The sequence below is a fragment of the Diospyros lotus genome, chromosome 6, assembly GCF_014633365.1.
Source record: "Diospyros lotus cultivar Yz01 chromosome 6, ASM1463336v1, whole genome shotgun sequence".
NCBI classification, from domain to species: domain Eukaryota; kingdom Viridiplantae; phylum Streptophyta; class Magnoliopsida; order Ericales; family Ebenaceae; genus Diospyros; species Diospyros lotus.
In genome coordinates this window covers 22,520,248-22,533,241 of record NC_068343.1, presented here as the reverse complement: position 1 = coordinate 22,533,241, position 12,994 = coordinate 22,520,248, and the positions used below count along the sequence as shown (strand labels likewise).

At 34.8% G+C, this 12,994-nt stretch overlaps 2 protein-coding genes across 3 annotated transcripts in view; one reads left to right on the top strand and one right to left on the bottom strand.

The window, feature by feature from the left end:
- Positions 1–3,186: 3,186 nt before the first annotated feature.
- Positions 3,187–5,462, top strand: LOC127804112 (uncharacterized). Its single transcript, XM_052340848.1, has 2 exons — positions 3,187–4,154; positions 4,960–5,462. Exons 1-2 carry the CDS (start codon positions 3,376–3,378, stop codon positions 5,027–5,029), a joined length of 849 nt encoding a protein of 282 aa, XP_052196808.1. The 5' UTR covers positions 3,187–3,375; the 3' UTR covers positions 5,030–5,462.
- A 2,084-nt stretch (positions 5,463–7,546) lies between these two features.
- The window catches only part of LOC127803634 (uncharacterized), a 45,778-nt gene continuing 40,330 nt past the window's right edge, over positions 7,547–12,994 (bottom strand). For both annotated transcript variants that reach the window (XM_052340029.1, XM_052340030.1), the window contains exons 6-7: positions 7,926–7,992; positions 7,547–7,850 (exon numbers count right to left, since the gene is read on the bottom strand). In XM_052340029.1, coding sequence (XP_052195989.1) covers positions 7,796–7,850; positions 7,926–7,992 — 122 coding nt within the window. In that variant the 3' untranslated portion in view covers positions 7,547–7,795. The remainder of the gene's footprint in view (positions 7,851–7,925; positions 7,993–12,994) is intronic.

Here is a 12,994-nt window from a genome sequence, read left to right as displayed (position 1 = left end):
TTTGAGGAGTTGATAAATTAGTTTCTATAAATGTTTATTTGTCAGTCTCTTCGCATAAACTGAAAACAATTATAAATACTATAACAAAATTTTGTCAAAAAATATCTCGTGAAATTTATGAAGATAGAATTAAGTCTCGGCAAAAGAATTGATATTTCACTATTAATCACAAGTTTCATATTGGTCGCAATATGAATATTGAGATCGAATTCTTTAATATAGAATAAGATGTAACAATTGAATCTTCATAAATTTTGTCACTCTCAAATATTGTTAATATAGCTAAATTTTTATTTTTTAAATAAAATAAAAATATATTATTAAAAAATAGGTTATTAACAGAGTTCTTAACACTAAAAATTAGGGGTCTAAATGCAATTTATCATTTTCAAAATGAAAGGAACTTGCTCACACCCCCTTCAATACTAATTAAATGACTATTCAAATAATAATTGATTAAACAATGGCTTAATTTTTTTTTTTAAATTATTTGTGATGAGATTATGAGAATGTTTTTATAATATGTGATTAATATCATAATTTGTTATGAATGTTATTTTTTTAGTATTAAATTATAATTTTAATTATTATACATTTATTTAGTTAATACAAATACATTTTAGTTTGACGATTAACAATTTGGCCATTTTTGAAAAGGGTATAAATAATTCTATAAATAGTGTTTTCGTTTAATTCAAATGAGTGAGAATTTTTTCATATTTTTAAATTGTTTTTAATGTTTGTTCACTGCAAAATCAATCTTTAAAACATTAATAATCTTATTATGGCCAAATAAATTTTTTAACTCTTGTACTTATACAATTTTTTCTATTTAAATATTCAAACTTTTTATTGTTTCAATTATATTCATAAAATTTTTATTTTTTCAATTACGCCCCTAAGTTAATTGCATATCTCAATAAATTTGTTGAGAATAATAAATTAAACACAATTTAAGAGTATAATTGAAACAATAAAAAGTTTAAGGGTATAATTGACTTGAAATGGATAATTTATGAATATAGTTGAAATAACAAAAAAATTAAGTATCTAAATACAAGAAACATACAAATATAAGGAATAAAAGATTTCTTTTGCTATCGCTCCCATGACGTAAATCAACTGGCAAAGGAAGAACGTGCTGAGGTGTTGCTCTTTGAGCTCCAGATTTTATGTTCGCACCCTGCTTAGGAAATAGTTTAATAGGCAATGAGCGATCTTAAAAAATAAAAAATACTTGTCGCCCTCATGTTTGCGGTTGTTTTAGGGGTCGAAACCTGCTTACTAGATTTCCTGATTTACCTCTTCTGCTGAAATCGTGGGGGAGATCAATGAGAGGTGCTATTGATGATACGTTAACCAAAAAAAAGATTTCTTTTACAATCTTATTATCATTGATAATTACTTAAGAAGTTCGAGTATATTTAATGCAAAACACATTCAAAGATAGATTTTTTTTTTTTTTTTTTGATAATTTGGCCTATAAAGTATTTTATCCTTTTTTGTTTGAGGGGGTAAAAAGTAAACTAGGGGAAAAATTAATAAATATAAATTAAACTATTAAAATATTAAGAATCAAAACATAATAAAGCCTAGTAAGAGAATGAATTGCTCGATTCACTTAAATGATTTTGATAAATTTGAGATTTTTAATTTTTAGTGTTTGTTTTTATTATTTTGATCATAAAAATTGAAAATAAGGTTTGATTGGTTGATTTATATAATAGATAGAGAATCTATCTTTTTTTGCGTGATTTTCGACGCTCATGTTCTTAATAATTTTAGAAAAGGTAAATTATATATTGGGTCTTTAGCCCTTACTCAGGACAAGAATTGAATTCATAATCTATCGAATCTGATCACTCAATTTATATCTTCCCGATTAAATAAAGAATCTTTAATAGTAGTGGTTGTTATCGTCGTCGTCATCGTCATAAATCAAATTAATTATTAATTCACATTATATTGGGTAGGTTGGGGATGGGCTGTTCATGTACGTTGGGATGGACCTTAAACCCTGTCTTAATCCCAAGGGGTATCCACATAAATATCCTTTGAAAAGTTGACAGTTTCTAGAATGCCAGCACAAGACTCTCATCAGTCATCAGTCATCAGTCCTTGAAATTAACTATAGGTCTGACCACAGTTAGATTTTAACCGTGAATCCAACTACAAACAATTGAAATTATTTTCTAGGTTTCGATTCGAAAATTGGAATTGGAATTGAAATTGAAGACTTACAATTGATTTCTGATTTCTAAAAATAAAGAAGCAAAACTGAAATCAAAATTGGAATCGATTTGAATCGTTAATAAATAAATATAAAATATATAAATCACTACATTTAAAAATAATTTCTATTAAAATAAGGAGATTACAAATTCAAATAAATAGTAAATAAAATACGTGAGTTGTGATTCCTTTAAACCCTAAAAGAATACGTAAATAACTTGATTTATATAAATTAAATTTAACTTCTTTTTTTATTAAATTAGTTTGAATTAAAATAAGAATCATCGAGAATTGAAATCAAAATCAAACTATCAAAGAATCAAAACAAGAATATCTATAGATAATTTGGTTCCAATTTTACCAAAAAATAGAACCGCAACTGTTTGTTTTAAAACTATAGTTGCGTCTAATTAACTAAACAACAATCTCTCTTTTTAAATATCAATACATATAATTTGTAAAAAAATTGAGATAATTACTTAAATGTATTATAATATATATATATTTTTATTAAATTTGTCACTAATGATCACCTTGCACAGCCTCGGGCACTCGTGCCCTTATTTAAAATAGTGAAAATAAACGAGAGTGATCTTAAAGTGGTGAGTCCCAAAAGAAATCATTTAAAGGGGTTTTAAGTATCTAAAACTGCCTTTATTTGATTTACTATTATGGGTTTTAATCTATCAACGACTGGGCATCCTTCCAAGCAATAATAAAATTGTGTACAAAAATACAAATAACAAAATCTATTTATGTTTAATATATATACAAATAATAATAACAAAACAACACAGTAGAATGGAATAAATAAATTGTAACCCACCCAGTTGTCATCTTTGTAATTGAAAAGCAGAGATGGTAACGTCACATTACTTAAGCCTGAAAATTCAAATCAAACCCTCTAACATGGTAACAAGACCTTCCAGAAAGAAAGACAAGTGGAAGACAAATGGAGGGTAGTGGACACTTTCCATTTCTCCCAAAGAGGACGGCAAAGACTTCAAAATTCACCCTTTTGAAGTCCATGAAGAATAAGATTCACAAGGGACTTCATTTTCTCCTATGTATATACCCCCAGCAAACACCTCCAAATAACACTCTCAAGCTGCTGCTTCCACCCTCTCTTCTCAGACCATACCCATGTCCAGGCTTCATGATCTTCGCCGCCTTTCCTCTTTCAATACAGTCTGTCAGTCGACTGACTTCTCGGCGTTCGGGAAATGGACGGCAGATTTTGATTTCTGGGGCCAACAGAGAACCAGGAATCATGATGCCTGTGGTTTTTCAAGCTTTGCTGAAGCAGAGGAGTTGCAGGCTCAAACAATAGATCATGAAGGCGACGGCTGTGGCGCCTGCTCACCTCCATTATGGACAAGCACGACCCCTTTACTCCCCGGCGATCATTGTTACAGTTATCCATCCCCGAGATCGCGGTTGCAGGCAATCATGGACGGCAGAAAGGAAATCATGGAGATGATCAAGGACTTGCCTGAGTCTTCATACGAACTCTCCCTGAAAGATATCGTTGATGAGCAGAAGAGCTTGGAACAGCAGAGGTTGGAAGCCGGTCATAAAGATGGTGTAATGGCATGTGGGAGTCTGAATTCGGATAAACTAAAGCAACAGAGGAGGAAAAAGTGCACGAACCGTCAGATATCGCGAAGCCAAAGCATGGATACTGGAGTTTTCCTTCTGAAAACGTTTGCCCCAGTTTCTTGGGGACTGAAGCGGAGATCGACAACGAGTAACCGCTCGAAGGTTTCTCCAAGACCATTGATGGAGGCACCGGAGAAGGCAGTTGATCAAAAGGGATGGTGGAAGTCTCTGTCTATGGGAAATGGTAAGAACAGTAGAAGTAGCAGCAGCAATAGCAACAGCAGCAGCAGCAGCACTGGAAGCACTACTAGCATCAGGAACAGGTATATTTTGTTGTGGGAATTCATATGCTAAAACTCTTCAGTATTGAATCAACACAGATTAAAACCCCACTTAAGATGTACCAGTACACAAAAAAACTTAAAAAAAAAAAAATAGCAATAATAACAGAGAGAGAAATTAAGAACTCTTTACCAGATTTTCCTATTTCTTATTCTTAAATAAGTCCAGGAGGGCTGTTAAATAATTTAAAATATCTGTCACACATGTAATGATATTCGTGTTTATATTACTGAACTCTTCCTAGATTAAGGTAACAAGAAGTTGGCTTGACCAAGTTAAATGATTTAAGATCTTGAAATTGAAGGGAAGGTCACAAATTGCTCCTCTGTGACCTGAAAAGTCACACGTTTAAGGTGTAGAAAACTTCCTTATAAAATAAGAGTAAGACTACCTATTAAAACAACCCTCACCTACCCTCACACAGAATGTAGCCTCATGCGCTTTTGACTCACCTCAAAAGCTACAAGGAAGCATAATGGCAAAGTCTAGATATAAATAGTAAAGATCAATCTTTTCCAAAATGGACATCCCACTGAACCCACTTGAGTCAGACTTGCAATTCAGATCAAGTTTGACCAAAATCAGATTCCCTTTTCGTGTTGCATGCACTTTGACCCTTATTTTTTTTTCCTCCTGATTAACCCAATATCATTCTCAAACGTTTTCCCTTTTGCGTACAAGAAAAGTCTCCAAATTTATGGCCAACAAAACACACAGTATGCGCAACAGGGCACGTAAAAGATAATGTGTGCTCACCAGCTTATCCAGTGTCGTTATTTGATGCAGGCACGAAGACATGAGCTTTACACCCAGCTGCTGGTCCTTTTTCAAAAAAAACAGATTCAGGAGACAGTAGAGAGGGGCTGCCTCCTGTGAATGAGCTCACTTTATGAAAATCGTTCAATGCAACTACTACTACAATAGTTACCAGCTACAAGTGAGGCACTTGCATGCCAATCTTGTGGCATCCGAAGATATAATAATCCACACTTACTGTTATCAAGCTAGATGTCACGCTCTTGGAAAACTGTAACATACAGGTTCAGAATAATCGATTTCCCCATGAGCTTACATATATATTCTGCAAGGTGCAGATGCAGATCTAAATGTATTTCTTAGTTTATAGAGCTGATTGCCAAGAAAGTCGGTAGTCACCCCCCCCCCCCCCCCCCCCCCTCTTTTCTTGACGTTATTGTTAGTGTATGTGCTCTAGACCCAATCAGATTGAGCATGTTGTACACTGATAATTGTAATCATATTTATTATTTGAATAAGGAGTTGTTCAAATTCACAAGAAGTTATTTTATTAGTTTCTTGTTATTATTGTAATAACTGAATGAAACTAGATAGAAGTCTATATGATATATACTGTGATTAATCTATAAAGATGTGAGATGATGCATCACAATTTCTAGATATCATTAAACGTCCCAAGTCGTAGCAATGTCAAGAATGGACATTGACAATTGTGGTAAGACTTGTATGTACTATATTTTTGCTATGTAATAGTAATGGGGGTCTTACACCCATAGGTATTGAGATGCTTAGACAAGTACATAGGTGATTAATGTTGGAGAACGTGTCACTGGACATGACTCGCCATGAGAATCTATTTTGATTATATGTTGATGGTATTCTCATACGAGATGAGTGTAACTAATCATTGGACCTGAGGTTGTCACGGTCATTTCATAAGAAGATCGGTATGCTTTGACATCGTTTCGATGAGCCTAAATAAAGGCTGCATGTAGGCAATCGTTGGGCATATCGTGAAGCTTATGGAGATGGGTGTATAACCAAGATGGGACACGTCTATCCCTTGATAGAGGATGATGTATCTAAGGCACTTTCGATGGATATTCATTTTAAATTTATGGCCATGGTGAAAAAGATCAATAAGGAGTTATTGATTCACTTTCTATTAAGTGAAGATATTCGGATGACCGAAGAAAATTCATGTGATCATAATCAAGCAATACATCACCATACTTGAGATTACATAAGATACATTGACGAGAAGATCGAATTACACGGTAACTATGCTTGTGAAAGGTTATTTGCGGATTGTGAATCCTTTTGAATAATTGGATAGCCACGATGCCTTGCTAGAGGCTAATCTTGTCTTACGTGTTCGTACCGACACATTGCCAACATATTCGGAAGCCTAATGAGTTATGTGCAATAGGCACGATCTCTGGCTTAAACCAGGATAGCAGACGTACAGTTAACTGGGACACTTCGGCAAGAAGTTATGGTGTCGTAGATTTTCACGAAAAAAGAACAAATAGACATAATGACGTCGATATGACAATGAGTCGTTATAAATGAAAGAATTTCCTAAAATAACAATTAATTAAATTAGGAAGGAGTTTATAATTTAATAATTTTCTATTTGTTGGAGTGACAAATAGGAAATAAAATATATTTAGGTTTAAATTAATATTTAAACTAAATAAAGTATTTGAGCAAAATATTAAATTAAATATTATATTTGTACTAAATTAGATTTGAGCCAAATATTAAATATTATATTTTGGTTAAATTAAATTTGGATCAAATATTAAATAATAAATATTTGAGTTTGAATTAGATTTGGGATAAATATTTTATAAATAAATTTGGGCCATTTAATTATATTTCTAGTTGGACTAAGATAAATCCACTTAAGATTCTAGTTTAACTATGATTAATGGACTAACCCAATCTATTAGGGTTTAAAAAATCCTAAGATATTTACTCTATAAATATCCCTTTATGAGTTGCCCAAAATTAATAGTTGATTGTGTAGTTTTTCAAGAGTTGAAAAACAAATGGCATTCACTCTTCTTGTTTCTTTTTGGCATTGATTTGAAACGTGAAAGTTATTTTCTGTCCATACACAAGCTGCAAAAAAAAGAAGGAGTTAACACTCTATTCCGCTCTCCTTACCAACGGACGCGTGTCGCACATCACGAGTTAGAGACCGGACGCTTGGACGACTTGAATCCGCGAATGACTCAAAATTTAAAAATTAGATTTATTTTATTTATATGTGAATAATTTGATTTCGACATTGATTCAATCATTAGAATCGGAGTAAAGTTCAAAAATTTTAAACTACGTTGGTTGTCCCGTAGCAATCTTGTTTAACTTTCAGTTATATACTTATTTACATCAGTAAAATAAATCCATAATTTTTTTTATATCAAGCATGTCTCAAATCACATCAGCTATGGAACTCCCCCATTCCTCTTCCTACATGTGAATTAATATGAATGAAAATCCTCCAACAGGTATGCATGGATCCCACCACCAACGTCTACATATACACAGCATCTCTGACTATATTTAACAACTTCTGATATCAAGAGAAATCCATCAAGAAAACAAAAAATTGCGGAAAATGCATAACTGCACATTAAATTTCCATTGTAATGGCGATAAAACTCAAATGTACATGCTGTATAGGCCCTCAATTACCCACTTACACTAGTTAAAACCTGACACTCTACATGAGACTTATCCCTGTCCTTTTTATGCCATATCATCGCATGCTAGAACTAAAAAAGAAAAAAAGAACATCGAAGTTTTGGGCCTTCAGTACTTCATAAATGAACATTGTGATTTAGGGTGTCAAGATACTCTATTTATCTTCATCATCATCTGTATCCTGCAAAACAGCTCCTCGTACTTTGGCCCTGCAAAAAATTAGAATCTAAATAACAAAATAATAAAATATTTCAACATTTAGAATTCTGGAAATACAAAATAACCTGCGGTATGCCGGCACAACACGTTTGGCCATTTTAGTTGAGTCAAGATTTTGAGCAGCCTGCTTATCTGCAATTGCAAACATAAAGCAGTTATTACCCCAGTCCTCCCACCCACCATAAAAGAAATGAAAAACAAAAATAAAAAGGGACAAACACAAATGCATATTTAAAACGTGTATGCCCCTAAACATTGTTTCTCCCATATGATACCTATATTTCTAGTTCCTTTCAAATTCCTATAGCTGTATAATGGAGGCAAGCCTACACTACTCTGTTTTAAGTTTCTAAACTACAAACTCTATTCAATTATGTCATATCTGCGTGCGCATGCATGTGAGTGACAACAAGAACTTCAATAATAGATGGGTAAACTATTAAACTTTATCTTGATCTATCATTTATATAACTTGAATATGTTTCAAACAACAATATTCCCCACCATCACATTCACCTGCATCCCTCCAATTATTTTTTTTTCTTTGCATTAACATTTTTCTTTATTATAATTTAACGAATTTATTAACTCTTTCCAACCTTAAAAATTGACTTCCCATTATCTCTTTTAACCATCTAATTATAATTGTATAAAAAATTATTTGATTAATAAACAGCCTTAGCACAATATATAGCCATTCATTATGCTATTATATTCCACATATAAAAATTACAAGCAACAAAAATCACCAATAACATAAATTTCACACAATTATAATCGTTGTTAGACAGTTTGAGTAGATTGTGATCTGAAATAATATTTTTTCAATTTATTTTGTCAATAGAAATTCTCCGTCATAACATGCATCACCCAGGTCATCTGCTAGCAAGTAAATAAAAACAAAATCACCCCCACATCCACCCACAGATTAACAGGGAAATAGAACAGGAGATCTTTGAACGAGTTCAGAGAGAGAGAGAGAGAGAAGAATCTAGTCTAGAAGATTCTTATGAAAGACAACATCGAATGGAGAGAGAAGAATCTAGTCTAGAAGATTCTTATGAAAGACAACATTGAAAGGCGGGGACACCAATTTTACAATTTATATTGATTAAACACTTTGCTTAAGCTTCAAAGAGTATTTCTAAAAATTTGTTTTTATAGATAAGAAATTCATTATTTTCACTCTCATCACAGACAGATACAATGGATTGATGAGTGAAGAGAAGACAGTTCAAAGAATCTAACTACTACAATATATACATTATGCATATTTACAAAACTACCCTTCAACACTCCTCAAGCAGGCACACATATCATATGTGCCTAGCTTAGTATGTATATAGTCAATTCTTGGACCTTGTAAGGCCTTAGTAAACAAATTAGCCACCTGACTATTAGAACCAACAAAAGAGATGCTAATGTTTCCAGAAATCAGCTTCTCCTTCACAAAAATGACAGCCTATCTCTATATGTTTAGTTTGCTCACGAAAAACTAGATTGGATGCTATGTGAAAAGTTGCCTGATTATTGCATGAGTTGCATATGGGGAAGTCTCAACTCCTAGTGAAAAGACAGAAATGCCCCTTAAGAGGGTTGGATTCGAACAAGGCCCGAATTTAGCTAGAAGGCCATTCAAGGCAAGGTGAGAAATCCAGCCCAAAGATTTAGGCCAAGACCCAAGCCCAAGCCTAGAAAATACCACCTGCTGGCTAGGTCAATCCACAAGTCCAAGATCCAACTGTCCTCATGGTGCAATCCTAGCCCAACACCAGGCCAACATCTAATCGACCATGTGGCACGATCATGGTCCTTCGCCGACCCTACAGTGCAACTATATAAGGGCACTACTTTCTAGGAGTTAGGTACCTCATAAATAGCATATTAATTGCATCATTCAGTCTTGGGTTAATGATTGACTTGAGCATTGGAGGACTCATCGAGTGACCAACCCTCGCCTTCCTTTTGCAAGTCTAGGAAGTCCTAGACAATGTTGGACTCGAGGATAGCTAGGAATGCCTCTAGATCGAGAGAAGCCAATCATGGGCATGACTGCTGGACAAATCAAGTGGTGATCAACTCCAGAACATCATCATTTTGGCACCCAACATGGGGCCAACTTCAACAGTCTCCATTCACACTCCCAGGAGGAAAGATGTTGATCCCAGAGGGAATATCGACATGTCTCCCAAAACAAGGAACATCATTGTTAATGAAGGGAGAGTCAGTAACTCTTGAGGAGAGGAGTGCAACCATTAGCACTCAGAAAGTGAGGGTTTGACTTCCTCTTGAACCTGGGAAGGAGAGCCCCCGCAGGAGAGGCACCTTAGGCATTTAGAAGAAAATGGAACGGATAAGAAAAGAAAGAAGTGCAGGGAAGGGGCCCTTTTCAACCCCTCAATTAGGTTATAATGACAGAATCTCCACTCGAGAGGTTTTGCATTCAGCCATCAAGCTCTACAATGGGACCACTAACCCCTTCGACCATATAGAGCTCTTCACCTCACACATGTGGTGTCAGTCCTTCCCGGCAAGCTTGGATAATAATACCCAATATTGGTACTCTGGCCCTCCTGATAAGTCTCTCCATTCCTTCAAAAAGATTAAGGTGAGCTTCTTCACTCACTTTGCTCTGCTAAGACGATTGCCAAAGACCATGGCTTTTAGTCAACATCCAGTAGGGGATAGGCAAGTTGTTAAGGGATTATGTAGCCCAGTTTAATGAAGAAGCCCTTTGGATCAAAGAATTTGACCAATGTATTGCAATGGTTGCATTTTAAAATTGATTGAAGGAGGCTGACTGCTTTAATTCCTTAGTCAAGAATCCTCCTACTTGCCTTTTTTATGTCCTTAATCAGGCAACCAAATACATCAATGTGGAGACGGTGCACCACAAAATGAGAGTTGAGCAGGCCGAGAGAAAGGAGAAAGAGAAGAAAGATCCAAAGCAGGAGAGCCAATTGGATCCTTGCAAAGGGATAGTGCTGGATAGTCGATCCAACCATTGGAGGAGTCCGATGAGGTATACTCCTCTGAACGCCTCAAGAATTGGAATCCTCGTGGCCATTGAGGACAAGGAGTACAAAAGGCCGAACAAGATGAAAACACTGGCTCGCAAGCAAGATCAGGCAAAATATTGCTAATTCCATAAGGACCATTGCTGAGCTGTGAGATTTTTCTAGATACTCTAAAAGCAAGTATTACTTTTTGTATTTTTGCTGTGAAATCTTCTATCTTCTGTCAAGATTTGTCAGAAAGGTATGGATATCCTAGATTTAAGGATCCTTGTCTTGGAAAAATTGTGTAAAAGCTATCTAAGTTTGGTATTGAGCAAACAGTGTTGTACTTGAAATTTTCTATATATATTATGCTGAAATGAATGGAGAGATTGCCCTCTCTTGTTCTCTAAACATTTTTCTGTTATTTTTCAATTTTTTTCTCTAAAAAACAACATGGTATCAGAGCCCTATTGTTCTTAAGGGCCTGTGTGCAAACGAGAGAAAACTAGTAAGATTTCCCCTCACTAACCAAAAAGTAAATACCAGAAATTCCAAGACCTTGCTATGGCTTCCAGTAGTTTTGGTTTAGGCTCACCTCCTGTCTTTGATGGGCAAAATTATCGGATGTGGGCTGTGAAGATGAAGGCTTTTCTAAGAGACTTGGACCTCTGGGAAGAAGTAGAGACTGGAAGAGATCCTCCACCCCTGAGAAACAACCCAATAGTGACTCAAATAAAGCACCATGCAGATGAGTGTGCTAAAAAATTTAAATCTCTATCTCTTATTCATACAGCCGTGACAAAGACCATATTCATAAGAATAATGGCTTGTGAAACTGGTAAAGAGGCTTGGGATAGATTGAGGGATGAGTTTCAAGGAAGTGAAAAGACCAAGCAAATGCAAGTACTAAATTTGAGAAGAGAGTTTGAACTTCTCAGAATGAAGGAGTCAGAGTCTGTGATAAATTATTCAGATAGACTTATGAAGACAGTAAACCAGATAAGGTTGCTTGGTGAAGATTTTCCTGAAAGAAGGGTGGCTGAAAAAGTGTTGGTGAGTTTACCAGAGAGATTTGAGTCCAAGATCTCCTCCTTGGAAGACTCAAGAGACTTGTCTCAGCTTTCATTAGCTGAATTAGTCAATTCACTTCAAGTTGTGGAGCAAAGAAAAGCTTACAGACTTGAAGAAACCAGTGAACATGCTCTTTTGACAACTCATAAAGGCAAGGCACAAAGTGAAGGAGGAAGGAAATCTGGAGGTGAAAAAAGGAATGATGAAAAGAGAGATCAAAATGGCAGCAAGGGAAAAGGTGATATTGCTGTTGAAACACCCTCAGGTACAAAGTTCATCTTTGATGTTTTACTTGTTCTTGAGATTAGGCAGAATTTGTTAAGTGTAGGACAAATGCTTGAGAACCATTATGCTTTGCACTTTAAAGACAAGTCCTGCATTATATATGATCCTCCGGGAATGAATTAATGACTATGAAAATGAAAGAAAGGAATTTTTTGGTTGAATGGAATCAAATAGCCATGCATGCTTATCATATTGTTCAGGATGATTCAAGCCTATGGCATAAGAGACTCAGTCATTTCAGTTACTCCACATTAAAACTCATGCATTCTAAAGAATTAGTTCAAGACCTGCCTGCTATTAATGCAAATGACATGGTTTGTGATGTGTGTCAATATGGGAAGCAAAGCAAATTACCATTTATGGACAATAATTGGAGAGCTTCAGAAAAACTTCAACTTATACACACCGATGTTTGTGGTCCCATGAGTATTTCATCTCCGAATGGCAATAGATATTTCTTGTTATTTATTGATGATTTCTCTAGGATGTGTTGGGTTTATTTTTTGAAACAAAAATATGAGGTTCTAATGGAATTTCAAAAATTTAAAGCTATGGTTGAGAAGCAAGCTGGCTGCAAACTGAAAATTCTCATATCTGATAATGGGTTAGAGTATGTCTCAAGAGAGTTCAAGAATTTATGTGATAAGGAAGGGATACAACATCAATTGATTGTTCCCTACACTCCTCAACAAAATGGAGTGAGTGAAAGGAAAAACAGATCAGTGATGGAAATAGCTAGATGTCTACTATATGAGAAGGACCTTCCCAAGCAATTTTGG

Excerpts from the sequence above, each read along its gene's own strand:
- LOC127804112 (XM_052340848.1), top strand. The coding sequence starts at position 3,376 with ATGTCCAGGCTTCATGATCTTCGCCGCCTTTCCTCTTTCAATACAGTC. Across the intron at positions 4,155-4,959 it reads ACTACTAGCATCAGGAACAG|GCACGAAGACATGAGCTTTA; the intron begins GTATATTTTGTT and ends TATTTGATGCAG.